The following is a 23987-nucleotide window of genomic DNA, read 5'->3' as shown; positions in this document are numbered from 1 at the left end:
GAGATGGAGAGCAAAACATGGAGAATGCCACAGAGAGAAAACAACATGGAGAATGCCACAGAGAGAAAACAACATGGAGAATGCCACAGAGAGAAAACAACATGGAGAATGCCACAGAGAGAAAACCACATGGAGAATGCCACAGAGAGAAAACAACATGGAGAAGTCAATGTAAGTCAATATGGGAATGTTAGTTTGATGAATTATTTGAAGAACCCAACATGAGGTAAAATATAAAGAACTTCAACATGGCAATCCAAATACCCTATTTAAATGGCATAGTTCAGCATGGTGACTCACACCCAATAAACCAAGCCAGTGGGGTCTCCAGATTATCAGGACCAAAAGGTCTGCTGAAGGGTTTAGGGAGAGGTGCGGGGTAGGGGGGCACAGCTTGAGGGGACAAATGTACTAAGCTACCTGGGCTTTACTTTTCACAGTAAAAGTATCCCAGGCTAACACACATCTACACAATAAAAGTCTGTGATCAGCTGCCCTACCACAGACAATTTACCAGACAGCTACCTCAACACTGACAGCCCAGCCCAGTCTCTTCAATGCCTATCACACATCAAGTGTCACAAAGGGGCGCAACTACAGGAAGAAACTAGCTATTAAAAGAGGAGACTATGGCAGGAAGAAAATATATGGAAGCAGGCAAACTAAGACACTGTGAATCTAGTCACCACACTATACCAACCATGTATGTTGAACAGGGCCTATAGAAAGTCTACACCTCCTTGGATTTCTCCACATTTTATTATGTTACAAAGCAGGATTAAAATGGATTTAATTGTCATTTTTTTGTCAACGATCAACAGAAAATACTCTAATGTCAAAGTGGAAAAAATGTCTAACATTTTTTTAAAGATGAATGAAACATAAAACAATAATATACCTTGATTATATAAGTATTCACCCCCCTGAGTTAATACATGTTACTAACACAGTTGGCAGCGATTACAGCTGCGAGTCTTCTTGGGTAAGTCTCATGAGCGCTTTGCACACCTGGATTGTCCATTATTCTTTGCAAAATTCTTCAAGCTCTGTCAAGATGTTGGGGATCATGACTAGACAGCAATTTTCAAGTCTTGCCATAGACTTTCAAGCAGATTTAAGTCAAAACTGATAACTTGGCCACTCAGGAAGATTCACTGTCTTCTTGGTAAGCAACTCCAGTGTAGATTTGGCTTTGTGTTGTGGGTTATTGTTCTGCTGAAAAGTGAATTCCTCTCTGTGTCTGGTGGAAAGCAGACTGATTTTGCCTGTGCTTAGCTCCATCCGGTCACTTTTTATCCTGAAAAACTCCCCAGTCTTTGTCGATGTCAAGCATACCCATACCATGATGCATCCAACACCATGCTTGAAAACAAGGAGGCAGTTACTTAGTGATGTGTTGTGTTGGATTTTCCCCAAACATAAAGCTTTGCATTTAGGCCAAAAAGTGTATTTCTTTGCAGTGTTTTTTTGCAGTATTACTTCAGTTACCTGTTGCATACATATGCATGTTTTGGAATATTTTTATTCTGTATATTTGTATTCTTCTTTTCACTGTCATATAGATCATTATTGTCACCACCATGTTGTTGATCCATCCTCCATCCATTACAGCCATTGAAATCTGTAGCTGTTTTAAAATGACCAATGTCCTCATGGTGACATCCCTAAGCAGTTTTCTTCCTGTCCTGCAGCTCAGTTCAGAAGGACGACTGCATCTTTGACATGTCTGGTGGTTTAATACATCATCCACAACATAATTATTAACCAGACCATGCTTAAAGATATATTCAATGTCTGATGTGATATTTTTACCTATCTACCGATCACTGATCTTCTTTATGAGACTTTCAAAAATCTCCATGGTCTTTATAGTTGAATCTGTGCTTGAAATGCAATACTTGACAGCTGTTATATGTATGGAAGACAGAGGACGGTGTAGTCATTACAAAATCAAGTCAACCCCTATTTTTTCACACAGAGTGAGTCCATATAACTTGTCAAGCCAGATTTGACTTCTGAACTAATTTAGGCTTGCCTAAACAAAGGGGGTGATGACTACTTATGCAACAACTATTTAGTTGTTTAATTTTGATTCATTTGTAAAAAATGTGTAGAATTGTCTTTTCATTTTGACATTATGGAGTATTTTGTGTAGATAACATATATTTATATTTTTTTACAATGAAATCAATTTCAATCCCAGTTTGTAATGCTCAACCATTTGAAAAAAAAGTGAATGGTGTGTAAACTTTCTATAGGCCCTGTAACTGAGAGAGGAGGTGTGTAAACTTTCTATAGGCCCTGTAACTGAGAGAGGAGGTGTGTAAACATTCTATAGGCCCTGTAACTGAGAGAGGAGGTGTGTAAACTTTCTATAGGCCCTGTAATTGAGAGAGGAGGTGTGTAAACATTCTATAGGCCCTGTAACTGAGAGAGAAGGTGTGTAAACATTCTATAGGCCCTGTAACTGAGAGAGGAGGTGTGTAAACATTCTATAGGCCCTGTAACTGAGAGAGGAGGTGTGTAAACTTTCTATAGGCCCTGTAACTGAGAGAGGAGGTGTGTAAACATTCTATAGGGCCTGTAACTGAGAGAGGAGGTGTGTAAACATTCTATAGGCCCTGTAACTGAGAGAGGAGGTGTGTAAACTTTCTATAGGCCCTGTAACTAAGAGAGGAGGTGTGTAAACTTTCTATAGGCCCTGTAATTGAGAGAGGAGGTGTGTAAACATTTTATAGGCCCTGTAACTGAGAGAGGAGGTGTGTAAACTTTCTATAGGCCCTGTAATTGAGAGAGGAGGTGCGTAAACATTCTATAGGCCCTGTAACTGAGAGAGGAGGTGTGTAAACATTCTATAGGCCCTGTAACTGAGAGAGGAGGTGTGTAAACTTTCTATAGGCTCTGTAACTGAGAGAGGAGGTGTGTAAACTTTCTATAGGCCCTGTAACTGAGAGAGGAGGTGTGTAAACATTCTATAGGCCCTGTAACTGAGAGAGGAGGTGTGTAAACATTCTATAGGCCCTGTAACTGAGAGAGGAGGTGTGTAAACATTCTATAGGCCCTGTAACTGAGAGAGGAGGTGTGTAAACATTCTATAGGCCCTGTAACTGAGAGAGGAGGTGTGTAAACTTTCTATAGGCCCTGTAACTGAGAGAGGAGGTGTGTAAACATTCTATAGGCCCTGTAACTGAGAGAGGAGGTGTGTAAACTTTCTATAGGCCCTGTAACTGAGAGAGGAGGTGTGTAAACATTCTATAGGCCCTGTAACTGAGAGAGGAGGTGTGTAAACATTCTATAGGCCCTGTAACTGAGAGAGGAGGTGTGTAAACTTTCTATAGGCCCTGTAACTGAGAGAGGAGGTGTGTAAGTGTGACTTTGTGAGTGTATGTCTCACCTTGTGACACCAGCTTCACCTCCCTGCTGACGGCGGCCATCTCGTTCCTGGCCAGGCAGCGGACGGCCAGAGTGTTCTCAAGACGCACGAAGATCACCTGGCTCTCCAGCTGGTTGTCCTGATCAAAATGTGATTCCACAGTGATATCTGTGTCGTTTGTTGGCAGGGGCACCCACTGAGATGAGTCATTGGCGCAGCTGGACAGGGGAGGAAGGAAGAGTAAAGACACGAGAACTGATAGCATGACATTGTCACATTGGGCATAGTAGCATATGAAGTGGCCAGGGAGGTAAACAATGTACAGTAGGTGAATTTTAAGGAAGAAAACTGGCTATTGTTGGAGTGAAAGTGAGAGAACAGGGGGAAGGAGGAAGAACGTGGGGTTGTGAGAGGGTAATCTTACTGTTTGATGTTCTTGCAGATGAACCACTCCACCTCAGGAGTGGGCATGCCTCCAGCGATACACACTACAGACTGGCCTGAGGCTGAGCCATGGTGGAGGTCCATCAGGTCCACAATGACTGCAGGTACTGGACACAGACAGAGAAAGAACAGGGGGTCAGACCACAATACAGACAGTAACAGAAGAAGCGAGGAAGAGAGGGGGAAAAAAAGAGAAATAGAGAAAGGGGGTCAAAGAGAGATGGTTAGGAAGTTATGGGAGTTTGGGACCACAGGTGTCAGTGAGATAAAGGTAAATGAAAATTGAGGAGTTGGAGCATTCCTCTGCCTCACCTTTGACCTGCAGGCTGAAGCTGTGGCTGTGCGTCTGGTTCCCGTTCTGCACTCTGATGGTGTAGTTCCCACTGTCCTCCTCCTTGGCCCGGATCAGGGTCAGAACACTCAGGTACCTACAGAGACAAAACACCATGTATGGTTACACTCTAATCTCATGTGATCGCTGTTAAATCTGTCATGAGAGACTAGTTCCAATCTCACATCTCACCACACCACACCTTAATAATAGACATCTGAACATCCTAGGTGAACTGGGGAACCTGTTATTAGCCACAGAGTTTAGTGTGCAGGACAGTGGTTTATCATATCTCTTCAGTCAGTGTTGAGTCATGTTAGAGGAAGGTTCACCTGGTCTCGCTGAGCTGCTGGAGGCTGTTGGTTATCTCAGCCGCCACATAGTTGAGGGGGAGGCCATCTTTGAGCCATGTGATCTGGGCGCTGGGGAATGAGTCGATGTCGGCCCGGAACTCTCTGCTCTCATCCAGGTCTGCTGACTCCTGAGAACTGAACACAGGGCGCAGCGACACAAATGGGCTCTCTGTCAGGACAGAAAATGGAGAGAGAACCTTTAATTAAATATGTACAGGTCACAGCTAGTTAAAACAATCTACCAGTTCAAGCAAGATGATAGACCAAGATTATTGCCTTGTTACTAGGTTAATAAACAGTGACAAAAACGTACCATAGACAGTGATGGCCAGCTCCTTGGTCTGGCTCTCGTTGCTGATGATGTCAGTAATGGAGCAGGCGTAGATGCCGCTGTCTTTGGCTGAGGCCTGGGGGACAGTCATGATGTACTGGATCTCCTGGTCCCTCTTATTCTCATGCACCGACTTCAAGCCACGGTTCACCTGACACACACACAGGGGACACACACAAGTTAGACCCATTTATAATCAAACAAACAAATGTATTTTAAAGTGAATCAATGAATATGCTCTCCAAGAAGAGAGTAATAACTATGTACAGTATGTGCTGTTGTTTACCAGTTTTCCAGGGTACTTCCAGTGGTCTTCCAGTATCTCAGACCCCCGGGCCACACAGGTGACAGTGATGGTGTCTCCCACCAAGAGAGCAGTCTTCAGGGCCTTCAGCTCCACACGCAGCTCCGACCCCCCTGCCCAGCCGTGGACGATGTACTCCTCACTGAGGTGCTCCTCTCCATTGACGAGGGCCTTGCAGACATAGGTTCCTGCGCTGAAGAAGCCCACGGCACCCCTCTTGCTGTCGTAGACAGTCATGGGCACGGCCTGCTGGGTATCCGTGTTGACCAGGGTCACATTGGCACCGGGGTCTGACACGCGACACTGGATCTCCATCTCATCATGACCATTCAGGACGTGGTTTCCAAAGGGCACCAGAGAGGGGACAAAGGGCACCTCTGGATCTGACGGGTGAGAAGAGGGCATGGTAAGTTTCTAATCATTCAAACGTCTTACATAGATTTAACTCCAACACCACAGTGATGTCTTCCCTATACCTGGCACATATATGTAGATGCTGCTGTCCTCTCCCTCCTCAGTGGAGTTCCCTCCGTTGTAGAAGCAGGTGTAGAAACCAGTGTTTGCCGCAGTGGCGTTCTCTACGGTAACCGTGGTGACGAACAGGCCACTGTTGTCCTCCTCTGTCTGCTCTGATAGGTAGACGGGTGTGTCCCAGGCCAGTTCGGCCTCGCCCTTGCAAGTCAGAGTGAAGGGGGTGTGGAGGGGAACAACCATCTCCTCTCTCTGGGGGATCAGCACCGGAGCTGAGGCTGGTTGGAACAGCACTGGGGCTGAGGCTGGAAGGCACACACACAGGCAGACATATGGTCAGATTTAGGATTATTCAGAGACAATACACGCACACTGACACATTCACAATTCCTAACACATTTGAACACATAAATGCATGTTGACACACATGTAAAAGTGCATTTTCACTTGGCTTGAAGTTATTCTCACCTTTCACTTTGAGGGTGAATGAGAACTGGGCAGTGTGAGGGATGCTGAGGACCATGATGGTGTAGTTACCACTGTCCTCCTCTAGTGGCTGCCGAAGAGTCAGAGTGCTCTGATGCCTGAGAGATGGGCAGAGAACCACTTAGCTCAGTCCAGCACACACCACACAGACAAGGTCCACAGACACACAAAAAAATAGCTTTGCTATAAACAGCTCTTGGGATCTTACTTGTTCCCCTCCAGACGACTGGTCTTGGTGAGGAAGTAGCTGTTCTCAGTGATGGCGATGCCATCTTTCAGCCAGGTGACTTTAGGAGCAGGGAAGGCTTCAATACTGATGGTGAACTCTGTCTCCTCCATCATACTGACAAACTCCACCACTCCAATCCCACTGTGGTCCAACATCACAAAGGTGTTCTCTTCTACAGAGAGAAGGGGTGGAAAAGAGAGGGGAGCAGAGGGAGAGGTAGTGATGAAGAGTGGGGTAAAGTGAGAGTGAGAGAAAAAAGAAAGAGAGAGTGATAGAGAGGGGACACAGAAGGAAGGATGAGAAGCAGAAAAAGATACATTAAATTCTGGCACACATCTGTTGAAGCCATCCCATAAAGCATTGGGGCTGTTGAAGCCATCCCATAAAGCATCCCTTCCCTCTAGCACGTCAAATTGACACTGATAGGCAGGATGAATTAACTCTATGCTTTTATGTGAATTCAAGGGGACTACTTTTAAAGACTTATTCCAAGACGTATGATGGACCCCAAGTCGTTTCTGTTTAATACATCTACAGCTAAGTGGTACTGGTAGTAAAGAGTAATGCTGTTGAAGGATAAGCAATGTCTTGAGTGATATTCACTAGTGATAGACATTGTGCATATGTTTTCAAAATGAGTTTATGATTGGCCATAAGGAGGTGAGAGTGTACCAAAGACAGTGACAGCCACCCTGTTGGCTCTGATCTCTCCACTGAAGTTGTTGGTGATGGAACACTCATACACCCCACTGTCCTGAGAGGTGGCTGCTGGGATACTGAGGGTGTAGACCACTCTATCAGGCAGAGTCTGTTTCATCTGGACTGCATCCACAGCCTAGATAGAGGAACAAAAGGAAGGAAGATGAAATACACTATAGACACACTCACACACACATACACCGTCTATAACCATCTCTCGGGAATAAAAAATCTTGTCTCTATGCTCTTCTCCACCTTTTTACCGGTTTAGAGATGAATTCTGTATGTCAGAGCAGTATGTCTCTCTATCGGTCTGTGAGCTGATGGGGAAAACATGTGATGGTCCACGGGAGATAAATCAGGACCCCAGGGCCTTTAAATGCCTGTAATTGCAGCTGAGACCAAAGCCAGGAATAAGGAGTCCGGTGCTCTTCTTACCCTAACTGTCTCTGGAAAAGGGCTTAGGAATCCCACCTCTAAAACAGACGCTCTGTCACAACGTGCTGCAGAGATTACTGAACAGAGCACACAAAGACAGAGGTGCACACACACACCAAGACTATCACTTCAGACAATCCACTATCTACACTACCATCTACACTGACACACAAACTTAAATTAACTACATTTATATTATATTGGTTATATCTGCGGGCGGGCAGGTTTAGGGTCATTAAATATTGTGTGGATGAAGGGCAGGTTTAGGGTCATTAAATATTGTGTGGATGAAGGGCAGGTTTAGGGTCATTAAATATTGTGTGGATGAAGGGCAGGTTTTGGGTCATTAAATGTTGTGTGGATGAAGGGCAGGTTTTGGGTCATTAAATGTTGTGTGGATGAAGGGCAGGTTTAGGGTCATTAAATATTGTGTGGATGAAGGGCAGGTTTTGGGTCATTAAATATTGTGTGGATTAAGGGCAGGTTTAGGGTCATTAAATGTTGTGTGGATGAAGGGCAGGTTTAGGGTCATTAAATGTTGTGTGGATGAAGGGCAGGTTTAGGGGCATTAAATGTTGTGTGGATGAAGGGCAGGTTTAGGGTCATTAAATGTTGTGTGGATGAAGGGCAGGTTTAGGGTCATTAAATGTTGTGTGGATGAAGGGCAGGTTTAGGGTCATTAAATGTTGTGTGGATGAAGGGCAGGTGGGTTGAATAAAGAGAAAACAATACCTTAAAAAAATCCTTAAATGTATCATTCTTGTGCACTTTATATCTATAGGCAACATTGAGGTTTTACTTTCATTATTTTAGACATTAGTGCATAAGTATAAACTTTAGGACCTAACTGTATTCGTGCCAAATAGCATACATGCCAATCGCCAAATGCTTTTGGGGATGGGCAGAAAAGGTTCATGTCGATCTAAGGAGGCAAATAGGATAATGTCTGAGGTTTATTCAAGAAGAGGAAAGCTGTGAAATGGAGAGTGGAAAATAAAGAGAAGGGAGGGACAGAAAAGTAATGTTTGGGAAAGATTTGGGGAAGTGTTTAAAGAGGATGATGGCAGTGCTGGCAGTGTTATGTGTAACGATTGTGAGATGCTATACAAATTCATCAGTCACAAAATGTGGCTTCAAATAGGTCTATGGCACGTCAAGGGAACTATAGCCTATTGTTCAGAAGGGTGAATGGAAACGGAAATCTGGACACTGACTGTAGGTCTATAACGTCTCACATAGACTTAATATTAACCCCTGCACAATTAAGCATTTAATGCAGTAAAATGATACAACAAATGTAAGCAACATTTTTACTTGGGAACAGGAGTGGAGAAATGTGATTTATTTATTTCAGCATCTTGAGAGAATGTGATTTATTTATTTCAGCATCTTGAGAGAATGTGATTTATTTATTTCAGCATCTTGAGAGAATGTGATTTATTTATTTCAGCATCTTGAGAGAATGTGATTTATTTATTTCAGCATCTTGAGAGAATGTGAATATGCAGTTAGATACCGTCTGTAGAGGTGCTTTCTTTATCAGCATCATAGTATGACAACCACATCAAATATTCATCCAGGCCGAACTGAACACTTATCAGAAACATGTTGGGTCATTTTCACAGCTTCTTTTATTTCATTTGGAAATTTTGCACAAAACATCTTTCAATTGTTTTATTTTTTTGTGCATTTTCTCGTTTTGAGTTATTGCATTTTCTCGATTTGAGTTATTACATTTTTAGTTATTGCATTTTCTCTAATTGAGGTTGTTCTGATGGAAAAGGAGGGAGGGGGTGGTGGACAAATGTTTTTGCCTGCACTAGACGTTTTTATTCTGATTTGACAAGGGGTGCTGCAGCACCACTACTTCGCACGGCTATGGGGGTGAGGCCTTGCCTGTTTCCTGGGGTGGAGCCACTGCTGCTGGTTGGGCAGTCCTGGAGGTGCCACACAGGTGATGTTGAAGGGTTCCCCCAATCTCACTGCCTCTTCGCTGGCCTTCACCTCCACATGGACGTTCTCTATCTCTGTACAGACCACCAGGGGAGGGAGGAGCAATACGGTCAACAGGGACAATATGGTCATCTACAGGCCTCTGCATGGTATCCCCCTCTCTGAGTTCACTGCAGGCTGATGGCATCACATTCTCTCTGTCTGACTACAACTTTGTGAAGTCATATCCCCAGTAATAATGACATGATGTCATCTCATCTCTCTCTATCACATACACACTCTCTCTCTCACACTCTCTCTCTCTCTCTCTCACACACACTCTCTCTCACTCTCTCTCTCACACACTCTCTCTCTCTCACTCTCTCTCTCTCTCTCAGTAGTAAACAAGTCCAGGGTGTTAATAGCTGGCCTCAATATCATCCCCTTTCTGGGCCTAATGCTTATTCAATCATGTCTCTGCTCTAAGGCACGAAAGAAAGATGACCGCTTTTTTTAACCAATGTGATATTAAAACTAAGCAGCATTTGTCATCAAACAAATCATGCACATCTGGACTCCTTACGTTTGTTGACCTCCACGGTGTAAGTGTCACTCGTAATTGTCATGCTGTTCACGGTGGTCTCACAGATGTACAATCCAGCGTCCAGGTTGCCAATGAAGCCGATCTTGTTCTTATAAACTGCGTCCACCTCTACTCCATTGGGAGCGCTCTTTAGGACCACCTGGGATTGAGGGTCTGACACCCTGCATGGGATGATGGTTCTATTGGGATAGACTGGGACTAGCATGCGATCTGGCTCCTCAGGCACAAATGGAATCTCAGGATCTGAGGAACAAGGCAAGAACATGGTTGTTTGGTCAAAAAGCTATCAATATGGGAATTCATATAATAGAATAGAATCACAGAGCACGGATATGACAAACAATTTCACTATATTTACCTGGGACGAAAACGTATATGAAAGCATCATTGGCTACGCCATCCACCTCATCATCGCCCTCTTTGTCTTGGTATTTGCAGGAGTAATATCCGGTGTGTGTCACAGAAGCGTTGTAGATGAAGAGCGTGGAGGTGTAATATCCAGGCAAAACGAATGTGTCGTCCGGTAGGGGCTCGACCCAAGCAACGTTCCTTTTACCAGTGCAGCTGATGTTGAACACAGAGAGCGGCTCGAGAACAAACTCATCTTCAGTTGATACAATGGTCGGGGTGGCCAGCCCGCGGGTAACTAATGGAAAACACAAGTTCACTGAATGTCGATAGTGTTTTCAATACAAAATATTGGACAGGTTTGTTTATTTAACAGTGATAAAAACACATGTTGAAAGGAAAAGGCAAGTTGGGTGCGATGGCAGAATATTTTCAGGTTATAAGAACCAAGAAACATTTTGACTTACATAAATTAGTTTCTTACCTGATAACAACCCAAACAAGAAAACCCCAATGATGAGACATGTCTTCATTTCATCCATGGTCACGGATGGTTAATTCTGCTGGAAGAGTTTAAATACTTGCACGTCAGACATGGTTCCACCAGATGTTGCAAAAACAACACTAGTATCTGTCTAAGCTTAGAGAAAATGTGTTGATTTATGGGAGAAGATACCCCTGTCTCCACTACCTAAGCCTTTTGGAAAATATTGCAATTTAATCAATTAAAATCAATAGAGGGACTTTTACTGCTCCAGCACGGCAGTAAAACTGACTGGCTCTATCCTGTCTCCAACTACAGCCTACTGTGGCACACCAGGTCTTGTAAAGCGCACACTGAGTAATCTTGTTGAGCCGGGGTGATGATTACACTGGTTTGGTCTCAGAATATGTTTATAAAAACCTTGGACATGGTTGAATCAGCAAAGTGGCGCCAACGTCTATTTTTTGCCAAGAGCTGGAATTCAATTCAGGCTCTGAAGTCGCTAGGGGGCGACATAGTTCACGTTTCGCCTGCATCAAGCAGTCATCTGTGGACTGTAACTTCTTTCTCCAGCAGGAAAGTTACATTATTGTTTGTCATTTCGCCGGAAATAGAATAGCCTATTTATGTGGCAATGGCCAGGTATAGGCCTAGACAAAAACCATGCCAACTGTATTAGGCTACTGTATAAGCCTATAGAGCTATAGGAAGTGTGCGGTCTAACAGCATCAATTAACACAAATTGTAAGTACTACAAAAGTCGAAACAGAATTTCAGGATTGATTCTAATGTTCCAGTTATTAAATATGTTTGCATCTTGACTTATTCACTGCAACATAAATCTAGACATGGCTACCATAGGCTTGTAAACCAAGTAACTCGACCCAACTAACGTTAGGCTGTTAAAGAACTCGTCCATCCAGGTTTAATCGTGCTTGCTGTCATGGGTCTTTGGTCAACAGACATTCCCCTGGTACGAGCGTTACCTCTCTGTCTGGTGCGCGGGACCCAGGATTCCATCAACGCACGAGCTGGGAGAGACGCAACTCCAAACACAGGCGCGCTTCACTCTGAAACGTTTATATACCTACCAGTTTTACTCTAATCTATTCAATAGAAACACTTACTTTAAAACTAATTTGTGACTATAGGATAATTATTTTACATTTTCTTCTAATTGTTATCTCCCATTGGCTCGATTAAAATACATTATTTCAATCCATAATCAAAATCCCCTTTGTCTGAAAACGTTTGCTGCTACTTTTAACAGTGTAGGGCTAAGTGATTAATTTGAGGTAGTCAGCTCTATCTCACCCGGGACTGGCTAATTATCCCTGGCAAACCAAACCCAGGGTTAGAGAGGGACTATAATTAAGAGACCCCTCTCTTGAAGAGAAGTCTGTATGACAAATATTCGCGTGGGAATCCTGATTTATACACTTTGACACGTTTGCGCATATTTTCTATTCCAGCCGAATGTGCAAATGTAGGGCTTGTCAGTCTTCTCCTTTTCTCGCCCGAACAAAACACTACAGTCTCAGTAAATGTGCAGCCTGCCAAAACCCCCTTCTGCTGCGCTTGACACTTTGGAGCAACAGCTGAGAGATGGTTGATCAGCTCTCTGTCCTCCACAGACACTTAAACTGTTAAATTCAAACCCCCATGTGCAGAATTGATTTCCATGGGAATATAGCAGAGAGATGTCTAAATATAGCATTTTGAAATGAAGAGGATGGTAAGGGCATTGGGGCAAGCAATAGCCTACACTCAAAAATGTCCAAGGCAGTGAGTTTCACTGATGGAAAACTTAAAGATTTGTATCTAACTTGACTGTTACAGTCGTGCAGCGCGCAACTCTTTTCTATTGCAATCTTAACAAATATGCATACATATTTTCTGCATGTTATATTAGCCATCATTAAATTGTAGGCTAATTATGAAGAATTATCTTGGGGGCAAATGTAGGCTATTTGTATGTTGTTGTCTGGTGCACTGAAATTACATCCAACCAGGAATGGGTTCCACTCTATAGGCTACTATACTTGTTTTAGTGGGTTAAAAAAAACAACTTTCTATCTACTTTTGAATTCCGTTCGGCTACAGCTTGCGTCCAATCTCAGAAAGCAAATGGCAAGGTACAATATTCAATTTAATTCCACACATTCCAAGCGCAATAACGAAAACAACTTGAAATCCAATTTCCAATGTGTTTTCCATTAGACGTCAAGGCAGGCAGCAGCATCCCACAATGGACCCTCAGTCCTAGAGGTGACACCTCCAGCTGTGAGGCCGAAATTGAGCGCTTTTATCCAGCCGAGTCAGCGACATCTTTCCGCTTGGCATCCGGAGGTGAGACCATATGTTTCATGGAAAACTGAATCCCGTTCAAAGCATAATTCATTATGCATAACGCATAGCCTGCAAACTAATGCATCTTCAAAGTTTCAAGAAGTTTACTGGAACGTTTCCTCGTAGCGAAATTAGGCTAATGAAAGCCCCCAAAGTGTGATGGATGGATCAGGTCAGATTAATAATTTCTTCTTGATAAAGTTTTCACAATATGGTGCTATCCTAATAAGAAGCTAGGCTATTTCGTGAATATTCACTAAGGAGGACAAATTGAACTAGTCTAAAAGTGTCCAGTTGGATAACCTTTTTATTTTCGCAGATTTGAAATTCTTTCAATTGATAGCCTTGTTGAGAAAATAACAGTTAGCAAAAACAAAAAATATTTGCTAATTTCTTTTAAATACAAACCTCTTAAATTCCCTTGGATTATGTGTCTTGGTTTTAAATCCCAATAGAATGAAATCAGGAGCATAAAAGCGCTCCGGTCGCCTCAGTGAAGGCTCCTCTACTCAATTGTGTTGCAGTGGTAGTAATCCTATGGCCACGATCCTTCACTGTGAGAGCTAGCATATGTGCGCCCCTCCGTCTGCGTTCACTGCCGCGCTCACAATGTGCTTGAGCTACAGCGACCAGTAATTGATTCAATGTTACAGCCCGTCCTTCCCAAAAAAACTAATCATCTGGCTCAAAGTAAATAACTCTCAGGAAATGACCCCCCTCTCCTCCCCTACAGGAGGCTCCAGCTCTGGGATTCCTTTCAAAATAAGAGTCCTGTTTTCTCCGTGAGACTGGAGCTGGACTCTGCTGGGCAATGATGTAGGAAAGAGGGACGCGAAATAAATATGCACAAAAATCCGGTGTCGAGCTTATTTTCGAAGAAAAGCAAACGATATAACTTATCAAGCGACATTGACGGATGTTTTCAAATAGATAAATAAATGTCACCATTCCGCAAATACGCAAAAGTAACATTAAAATGTACAAAAAACATGCTGTTTCATGAGTTATTAAGATATAATGTATTTGCCTTCTTATAAACAGGCTATTGTTCTAATACACATATAATTATATGGTAGCAATACTTGAATGGAGTTTTGTTCGAACATTAGTGCTCAGTTCATTGGCACTTTTCAAAACCTGAAACTTGCTAACATGAACGCCCAAGCCTCCATTGCCCACAGGGGGCGCTCCAACACCAGGCACTACACACACAACTCAACTCTCTCTTCCTCTCTCAAGTCAACCACATATTGACTTCATTATATTCCCCAAGAGGGAGGTATTTCCAGTTATTCTTATTTTTTGGGCAATTTCTTATGAAAAAAACTGAGAGATCTTCGTTGTGTTTTTTGTTTGTTGCCCGTTTGGCCGTTTCCTCTGTTGTTCGCCGACTCTGTGAAGGTGTTTTGTGACCCCAGCCCCTTCTCTCTCCCCCGGCCCTGAGGCTGGCCTAATAGCTGGAATAAAGGGTCATTATGAATTACCTATCTCACTGCACTCAGGGATGTGGAGCCAAGTCAGCCGACCAGGCCGTTTTCCATGGAGTGGAGCCCCGGGGCTGACCACCTCCAACCCCTCTCTCAGCGGCACTTCCAGTGGTGCCCGGCCCGTCCCGCAGCGCTCCCCTTGCAGAGAAACACATATCTCCAGCCGCTCAGCGCGATGACTTCCACATGTTCCCTCAGCCGAAGCGCGCAAAAGAACAGTATTCCTTGTTCTCCAAACAAAATAAAATCACATTTTAGTGCCTCAAACTGGTAGAGTTCCTTACTGAAGGCTCTCCTCTTATTTTACCCTCTACAACAACACATTCATGACGTCAGTCCATTAAAATAGTACGCTTATTTACTTAAAGTTCATTGTTTTTTTGTAATTGTGATTTGTAGTAAGCCTCGACATACAGTGGGCTATAAAAAACTGTTCCAATGCTTTGGTGCAAAATCAGTTGTATACCTATTAAGGTTAGTGTGTAGCCAATTTCTTTCAGACATTTTCCAACTCTGTAAAAGGTCATGCAAGCTGGCTTTTGAGGACGTTGTTTGTGATAACTGGCTCATCTAAGGCACTTCCCATGTTTCTCGTGTTAACTAATTTCTATCACATTGCGCGCTTGTAAAACAAGTACAATGGCGTTTTGTGGATGTGATATGATTACATTTGGACGTTAATTCAGCATTCCACATCTTTAAACAGAGTGGAATGTAATCTATGGCAAAAAATGCGCAACCAAGAGTGACTGTTGAGTATAAATCAAATCAAAGCTAATTGTATTTGTCACGTGCATCGAATACTACAATTGGTGTAGACCTTACAGTGAAATGCTTACGTACAAGCCCTTAACCAACAATGTAGTTCAAGAAAATATAATTTACTAAATATTTACTGAATAAACTAAAGTTTGTTTTTTTATTTAAAAGTGACACAAGAAAATTACATAACAATAACGAGGCTATATACAGGGTCAATTTGCGGGGGTACAGGTTAGTCGAGGTAATTTGTACATGTAAGTAGGGGTAAAGTGACTATGTATAGAAAGTGACTATAGACTATGCATATAGCACACATGTACACGTGCACAAACAAACACACACACACACACACACACATTTCCTAGCATTACTTAATACATCATTAGGCCTATTACAGTCTACAGTAACAATCCAGAAATATAATTCATGAATTGTGTAGCCCAGTTACGAACTGTTGATCAGGATGGCCACATGTATTGACTGCCAATAAGAAAAGATGACCTGTGGAAATTACATACTTCTACTTAGAAGCAAACATCCACAAGGGGGCATTCAAATGTTTATGGTTTCAACTGGAGGAATTTTGATATATGAGCCTAAACAGTGTTTTTTCCCAGACCGGTTTATTGTTTGAACCCAGTATCATTCAAAATGAAGTAGTTTCAGTAGCCTATAATACACCCATAGAAATGAATTAGAATAGGCTATCTATGGTTATGCCACTGCTCCTGCTTTTCTACTGTAACATTGTTACACTAGTGCACCCATGTGTTATACTAGGGAAATTGTGTTTCCATAGCTATAAGGCTGACAATGAGGACTTGTGAAGAGAAAAATCAACAAACTCTGCATAATCAACAAAGTTGCTTTGTGAGAAGGTGTTAAAGTTCACAGACAGTCATTGTTATGTAAATGAGTGCTGAAAAGTACCAGTGACCTGGCTTTGGCCCCGTGAGAGCAGATCCAAGCATGGCCCGACAACGCCTAGATCACACCTACAAAGTCATTGCATAATGGTACACCAGAAGTACATTCATTTCCAATGGAACTGCATTTGCCTTGCAGAATCGCATTGCAGAGGCAGTTGTTGTGCGTTCTGTATGGTGCATACATTGAATAAATCAAATCAAACTGATTTGTCACGTGCGCCGAATATTACAGGTGTAGACCTTACAGTGAAATGCTTACTTACAACTGCATTGTTGGGTTGTAAGAAAAATAAGAGTTAAGAAAATGTTTACTAAATAAACAAACTTTTTTTTAAAGTAACACAATAAACTAACAATAACAGGGCTATATATAAAGGGGGTACCGGTACAGAGTACAGGTTAGCCTCGGTAATTGAGGTAATATATGCACATGTTGTAAGGGCTTTCGTCATCAGATGAGGAAGAGTAGTCGGACCAAAGCGCAGCGTGGTAAGTGTTCATGTTTGTTTATTGAACTGAACACTAATACAAAATAACAAGAGAATAAAGAAACCGAAACAGTCCCGTAAGGTGCAAACACTAAACAGAAAATAACTACCCACAAAACCCATGTGGGAAAAGAGCTACCTACGTATGGTTCCCAATCAGAAGCAATGATAGACAGCTGTCCCTGATTGAGAACCATACCCATCCAAAACAAAGAAATACAAAACATAGAAAAAGGACATGCCCACCCAAATCACACCCTGACCAAACCAAAATAGAGACATAAAAGTTCTCTACGGTCAGGCCGTGACACATGTGGGTAGGGGTAAAGTGATTATGCATAGATGTAAAAATATTTTTAAAAATTAAAAAACAGCGAGTATGAGCAGCGTTAATAAAGTGGGGAGGGGGGGGGTCAATGCAAATATGGTTTTTATGGCTTGTGGGTAGAAGCTGTTAAGGAGCCTTTTGGACCTAGACCTGGAGCTCTGGTACTGCTTCCTGTGCAGTAGCAGAGAAAACCGTCTATGACTAAGGTGGCTGGAGTCTTTGGCAATTTTTAGGGCTTTCCTCTGACTCCACCTGGTATAGAGATTCAGGATGGCAGGAAGCTTTGCCCCAGTGATGTACTGGGCCATACACACTACCCTCTGTAGTGCCTTACAGTTGGATGCCCGAGCAGTTGCCATACCAAGCTGTGATGCAACAAGTCAGGATGCTCTCGATGGTGCAGTCATATATAACTGTAGTCCATGATCATCTTCTTCGTCTTGATTACATTGTGGGAGAGGTTGTTGTCATAGAAGCGCATAGAAGTAATTTAGCTCATCTGAAAGGCTTGTCACTGGGCAGCTCGTGTCTGGGGATTCCTTTGTAGTCTGTAATAGTTTGCAAGCCCTGCTACATCTGACGAGTGTCAGAGCCGGTGTAGTAAGTTTAAATCTTAGTCCTGTATTAATGCTTTGCCTGTTTGATGGTTCGTCGAAGAGCATAGCGGGATTGAAAGCGGCAGCTCTACCCTTAAGCTCAGTGCTGATGTTGCCTGTAATCCATGGCTTCTGTTTGGGGTTTGTACGTACAGTCACTGTGGGGACGACGTCATCGATGCACTTCTTGATGAAGCCGGTGACCGACCAGATGAATCCTGGAACATTTTCCAGTCTGTGCTAGCAAAAAAGTCTTTTCATGCCGTTCTCGGTTCCGTTATTTCCGCTGAGGGCATTAAGATGGATTGATGATTTCGGTCAGGTCCCTCACAGTTACCAAGACCTAAGCGGTCCGTTTCCGCCCAGGGAGCTTTTGATCTTCTTGAGTGGTAGTCAGTTTGTTGTTGAGCTTAGCATCTGCATAATCTGACAACTTGCGTATTGAGCGAGTCACTGGTACTTCCTGCTTTATTTTTTTTCAAATTGTATGCAGAGAATGCTTGACAGAAATGGTAACAGAAATGATAGCGTAAATCCTCGATCACACCTACAGCGTCATTGCACAAAATGGTAAGTAGAATCATCTGGATATGTGTTCAACGAAAGTTCAATATTCACCTTCTGCTACCATTTCTGTCAATCCTTTTATGCATACAATTTGATGCATACATTCAATAGCAGCGTTCCATTGAAAATGTATGTACTTTTGGTGTACCAAAACGCAATGACGCTATCGATGTGATAGAGGCGTAAGACTCGGGTGCCGGCCTGTGTAGATGGAAACAGAAATGTCTGAGCCTTTTGGGTAAAACACCGGAAATGAACCAACCTATAGAAATGCACCATGGTGAGACTTCTAAACAGCAGTTTAGGAGAGCTCTCCAAGTTCCAAACAGACTGCATTACTGACATGCTGACCACACCGCTCGCGTTGCGTGCGCGAGCGTTGCAAAATAAATGTACACATACATGTTATTCAATCATTGCACCCACACGCTCACTCTTCTCAGCGAGCGTCTGCATGGCCAAGCGCTAAAATAGAAATAAGTTGTATTTGTGACACTCAACGCGCTGCAAGTTTGGCCTCTCCCATCTCCTCATTGGTTTTTAGGAGCATATACCCACGTGGGTGATTGAAAGATGAACTGACATCCACATTCCAGTCGGTTGTAGTAATGCACTGTAAAGTTCGTTGCCAACCACCATATAAAGTCCAAAGAAGAAGAAAAAGAAGCCTGAGGAAGGAGGAGAGATGATGAGAAAGGAATTTGGTTTCCCCATTTTATCTGTGGATTAATTGTCAGAGGACCTTGTGCATTTCAGGTAAATAACAATCCAATGTTTATATCCCAGGACAAATTAGCTAGCAACAGCAAGCTAGCTAGCTAAATTGCCATAAATGTTAAATTATTTTCGACCTGTCCTCAAATTAATATAATTGGTTCAGAGTTTGTTTTGATATTTCAACCTGGTGTCCTAATTGTGTCTGGTGTGGGGGTTCAAAATCAACATGCGCGTGATGGAGCATGCAGGCGCACGGTTTGGTCAGCATGATAGGCTATACGAAGAAAAAAACATTGTTTTATACACAAAAGTATGTGGACACCCCTTCAAATGAGTGGATTCAGCTATTTCATCCACCCCCTTTGCTGACAGGTGTATAAAATCGAGCACACAACCATGCGATCTCAATAGACAAACATTGGCAGCAGAATGGCCTGTACTGAAGAGCTCAGTGACTTTCAATGTGGCGCCCTATAGGATGCCACCTTTCCAACAAGTCAGTTCTTCAAATTTCTGCCCTGCTAAGAGCTGCCCCTGTCAACTGTAAGTGCTGTTATTGTGAAGTGGAAACATCTAGGAGCAACAAATGGTAGGCCACACATTATTAATGCTGCAGCATACAATGCAATTCTAGACAATACTGTGCTTCCAACTTTGTGGCACCAGTTTGGGAAAGGCTCTTTATTGTTTCAGCATGACAGTGCCCCAGTGCACAAAGCGAAGTCCATACAGAAATGATTTGTTGAGATCTGTGTGGAAAAACTTGACTGCCCTGCACAATGCCCTGACCTCAACCCCCTCAAACACCTTTGGAATGAATTGGAACGCCGACTACGAGCTAGGCCTAATCGCCCAACATCAGTGCCTGACCTCACTAATGCTCTTGTGGCTGAATGGAAGCAAGTCCCCGTAGCAGTATTCCAACATCTAGTGGAAAGCCTTCCCAGAAGAGTGAAGGCTGTTATAGCAACCAACTCCATATTAATGCCCATGATTTTGTAATGAGATGTTCGATGAGTAGGTGTCCACATACTTTTGGCTTTTACGTAAGGTTTTACAGGGATTAGCAGCTCTGGTCAAGATGGGGGCCACAAAAATCTGAACTCATCATGGGGTGACACAGTTGCTTGCTAGTCTGTCTACCCACATGTGCATATTGCAATTTTATAACAAATTTCATACAATTCTACCAATTTTTCCATGGGACTGAGAGGAAAATTTGCAGTTTTAAAGCTAATTTCCCGCAACTCTATAAAACAAATTTTTGCCATAGGGTGGAGAGAAATGTTTACAGTTTTTAAAAGGATATCTGAGGGCCTTCAAAAGGAGGGCCGGGATCCGCATGCAGCCGCAGGCTGCCATTTGCCTATCCCTGCTCTACCCAGTGGTCAATGCATGGTATAGGGCTATCTGTCCCCTCTAGCCTGTCCAGCGTGCTGAAACGTGGTCTCCCAACTTGGCAAAAACTGATTGAATCGAAGTTGTTGTTGCCACGTCATTTCAACAACAGAAATCAATGTTACAACGTTGATTCAACGTTGAAAACTAATTGGATTTGCAAAACATCATCAACATAAGGGAATTTTGTATTTTTTTCATCCAACTTTTAATATAACTCCAATGACGTGAGGACATTTTTTTATTGATTTCATGTTGAATTGACGTTAGTTGACAACTCAACCAAATGTAAATCAAAACTAGACGTTGAAATTAAGTATATATTTGTTTCGCAGTGCGCAAAAGCTGCAGCCCATGCAAACACAAATGTCCTTATCTTAGTATTCTAACGTGAAAATATATCGTGTATACATCTTTCTTTGGCTTAAAAGTTTCGCCCAGATGACTGAGTACTCAACCTGTAGAGATCTGAATAACTGATATTAATTTACAAGGAAACTTGGGCTTGTAGTTACAACCCCCAGTCTGTTCTAAAAAATAGACTTAAATGGACCTCAATACATCAACAAATGACTTGTTCATATCAGCCAACATTGATGTTTCACAAACAACACAGACTTTGCAAAAAGTACCATGTAGGCTATTTATCCGAGGCCTATAGGTCTAACTTCACCTGGCTCAGTTGTGTTGATGTCTGTTGATGAGTGTTGCTGGGCGGGCGACCTGCATTTGCACGACCAGCGGAAATGACACAGTGACTTAATTGTTTGCTCAAACCTGGGGGGCAAAAGTCATTCTAGTTCTGGGTATTTGCCATCATCCCTTTTTCTTATTTTTACTTTCTCTGAGTTAGGTAACCAACTGAAAGAGAACATGTTGCCATATGCATTGTTCCTCATTTTCAAAAGGTATTTTGTTATCTTTAAGTTTTGTAAACGTTGGCCTGCAATTGTAAAGCGAAATCATATCTTCACCACTCATAAATCATTTGTCCACAAATTACGGGTCGTGACGCCCATAAGATAAACCCTTTGCAAGTGCCTTTTAGACTTATGAGACCAACCATTCTGCTGGCAAAATGCCTCTTGTGTTAGTTATAGCCTATATGTGGAACAAGGAGGAAAATTATAAGCATTGTTAATTAATCTGCATATTAAGTAGGCTAAAGGTAAGACATGTCTTAATCGTATTACTTTAGCGTATTGGTTCTAGCGTATTGGTATATTTTCTGTCATTCGACACGGTCATTCATTGATACATAGTCTGCATGTAGGCCTCCAATTAATGAATGTATGCTCTGTTATCCTAACATGCGTTTAAAACGCAGAGAACAGGTAAATCATTTCCAGTGGGCTGTTAACAATGGCAACTAATTGTGTATCTAAAATAAATTAGACAATACATTCTGAAGTAAATGGATACTCTTATCCATTTTAATTAAAATTCCAGATATATTCAGTCATTTAAAATGGAGCAATTTTTTAACAAAATGTTAGCTTATGCACATGACAAATAAATGAATTACTCGCAAATTTAGCAACATTATATATACGCACAAGACAAAGAATTGAATAGCTCTCAAATTCAAATTGGAAAATGTCCCTCTAGCCACATCATAGGCCTAACGTAGGCTATAAAGTTTAAGCACATATAGGCCTATCATGTTATAGACAAGTGCAACAGATAATATTGATGTCAACCCCAGGGTCATATGCTGCTATCCTAACGTTTTATCAATCCTTATTGGAAGACTCCGGTTCATGGTGGTCAGAGGGGCTTCGTTTCTTCGTTTCTTCTTTTTTCCACTTCATCCGCCGGTTCTGGAACCAGATTTTGATGTGTCTCTCTGTCAGTTTAAGTGTGGTGGCTAGTTCATATCTGCGGGGCCTGGAGATATACTTGTTAAAGAGGAACTCCTTCTCCAGCTCCAATAACTGAGCCCGGCTGTACGCGGTGCGGCTCCGCTTGTATTCGTCCCCGTTCTGGGAATAACCACCTTAAATGAAAAGATACATGCATATAAAAGGTGTGTCGTTGTTCAGTTCATCTATCTAGACTGTGTTTGCATTTTTACGCTAATGCTATAACCTTGTTTATTTCAGGTTAGGCCAAGTTTTGAGGCCTTGTGAAACCTTTTCTCCCATCTAATCATTTTACCTGTCAGACAAAATTGCGTCACAACTATGTATGTTATAAAATTGCACCTATAAAGTATTCTGCTCACCTGGGAGTGATTGGTATGAGTGAACTCTGGAGCTCCTCATCCAGGGGAATGGCACTTGTGCCGGGGACTCTACCTCCACCACTAGGCTGTCTCCTGGATGGTAGTCGTTCGGTACACGACCCTGACCTGTCAGGTACTCCTGTTCCTGGGTCTGAACAGGCCTCGAGTACTGACAGGGAGGTAGATCGTAGGGCAGTAAAGTTCCTTTGCTCCGGTGCTCGACAGAGGCACAAGGGGGCATGGGGATCCGTACCTGCTCGGTGTCACCGCTGTAGCGGCAGGAGGGCGGGTTATAGTCATACTCTTCCGGTGACTGAAGTTGGAAGCGCTCACCGTCATAGTAAATATCCGAGGTATCCATTATTGAGCAGAATTTCCCAGCGATAATATTTACAGGATGTCCATGTACGTCCCTGCAATATATCCTTCAAGTGAGGCCACAACTTGGAGTGCACCTATGAGTGAATACCTATCCCTAGTCACGTGACTGACACAACTCATAACTGGCTATGGGCCAGATAAGTTTGCACTGGTGCAAAGTTGAACCTGTTATTTCCAGAGGGGAATGAATCACAAACAAAAGAGAACACGAAACATACTTTATCCTCATCTTTAACCTGAAACATGAAAACTTTCGATCTTTTAACCAATTTCTTAGGTAACAGGTGCACACTTTGGAGCACTACAATCGCTTATGGTTACTTAAACCCACCATGTTCCATATTTACTGAATGAAATAATATTTATATTTACATAAATATTATTTCGACAAGGACAGATTCTTGGAGGCACACAACGTTTCTATTGTGTCAGGTGGAATTACACAGAAGCATATTCAAATTACTTGTGGCATGGCATGTACTTCGGCCACCTTTCGTAATCAAATGGGTGTATAATTGATTTCCTTTGTAAATATGTAAAGCTGTCATTCTGGCTTAGCTGATTAAATAACACTGGCTGCTTTTATGGAACTACTTGAAACATATGTAAGTAGCGCAGTGATTAGTAATGCTGTTACACACACAAACACACAGACACTCAAACACACACACACAGACACTCAAACACACACAAACACATGCACACACGTGCCATTATGATAGTGACACAACTGAATCGAATAATTGGCCTATAACATCTCTATACTGTGGTGGTATAGTTATTCATAAGTCACTTGGGCTAAGCCTACATTACTCTCCATAAAAAAAATGTGTTTAAGATATAATTATTATTTTGCATGGGTGTCCAATTTGGGCTTTGTGAAATGTATGTATATTTCAAGGTAATATATCGTCATATTCAGTTCGTTGTCCTC

The 23987-nt window shown here is 42.4% G+C and overlaps 2 protein-coding genes and 1 long non-coding RNA gene across 4 annotated transcripts in view; 1 reads left to right on the top strand and 2 right to left on the bottom strand.

Moving 5' to 3' along the window:
• The window catches only part of LOC135513010 (platelet-derived growth factor receptor alpha-like), a 32388-nt gene extending 18545 nt beyond the window's left edge, over window positions 1-13843 (bottom strand). The window contains exons 1-15 of one of the 2 annotated variants that reach the window (XM_064935634.1): window positions 13585-13843; window positions 10828-10906; window positions 10354-10641; window positions 9975-10238; window positions 9356-9486; window positions 6995-7157; window positions 6302-6494; window positions 6076-6191; window positions 5613-5912; window positions 5119-5519; window positions 4815-4983; window positions 4481-4670; window positions 4130-4245; window positions 3798-3924; window positions 3395-3591 (exon numbers count right to left, since the gene is read on the bottom strand). In XM_064935634.1, coding sequence (XP_064791706.1) covers window positions 3395-3591; window positions 3798-3924; window positions 4130-4245; window positions 4481-4670; window positions 4815-4983; window positions 5119-5519; window positions 5613-5912; window positions 6076-6191; window positions 6302-6494; window positions 6995-7157; window positions 9356-9486; window positions 9975-10238; window positions 10354-10641; window positions 10828-10885 — 2713 coding nt within the window. In that variant the 5' untranslated portion in view covers window positions 10886-10906; window positions 13585-13843. The remainder of the gene's footprint in view (window positions 1-3394; window positions 3592-3797; window positions 3925-4129; window positions 4246-4480; window positions 4671-4814; window positions 4984-5118; window positions 5520-5612; window positions 5913-6075; window positions 6192-6301; window positions 6495-6994; window positions 7158-9355; window positions 9487-9974; window positions 10239-10353; window positions 10642-10827; window positions 10907-13584) is intronic. The other variant, XM_064935635.1, reaches the window with a different exon arrangement.
• LOC135513018 (uncharacterized) lies at window positions 4-5206 on the top strand. Its single transcript, XR_010451477.1, has 4 exons — window positions 4-171; window positions 3816-3921; window positions 4143-4241; window positions 5122-5206. It is a non-coding gene; the product is annotated as an uncharacterized LOC135513018 (long non-coding RNA).
• An 8274-nt stretch (window positions 13844-22117) lies between the features above and the next one.
• LOC135513015 (pancreas/duodenum homeobox protein 1-like) lies at window positions 22118-23033 on the bottom strand. Its single transcript, XM_064935641.1, has 2 exons — window positions 22673-23033; window positions 22118-22444 (listed from the first exon to the last, which is right to left on the bottom strand). The coding sequence occupies exons 1-2, from the start codon at window positions 23031-23033 to the stop codon at window positions 22182-22184; spliced, it is 624 nt and encodes a 207-aa protein (XP_064791713.1). The 3' UTR covers window positions 22118-22181.
• Between the last annotated feature and the right edge of the window lie 954 nt (window positions 23034-23987).

Source organism: Oncorhynchus masou, chromosome 24, assembly GCF_036934945.1.
Source record: "Oncorhynchus masou masou isolate Uvic2021 chromosome 24, UVic_Omas_1.1, whole genome shotgun sequence".
NCBI classification, from domain to species: Eukaryota; Metazoa; Chordata; class Actinopteri; order Salmoniformes; family Salmonidae; genus Oncorhynchus; species Oncorhynchus masou.
The sequence above is the reverse complement of the archived record's forward strand: the minus strand, read 5'-3'. Positions and strand labels throughout refer to the sequence as shown.

What these genes read in the sequence shown, in the direction of transcription:
- LOC135513015 (XM_064935641.1), bottom strand. Translation starts at nt 23,033, where the DNA reads ATGGATACCTCGGATATTTACTATGACGGTGAGCGCTTCCAACTTCAG. An exon ending in CTCATACCAATCACTCCCAG is followed by an intron (nt 22,445 to 22,672) that starts GTGAGCAGAATA and finishes TTTTCATTTAAG; the next exon opens with GTGGTTATTCCCAGAACGGG.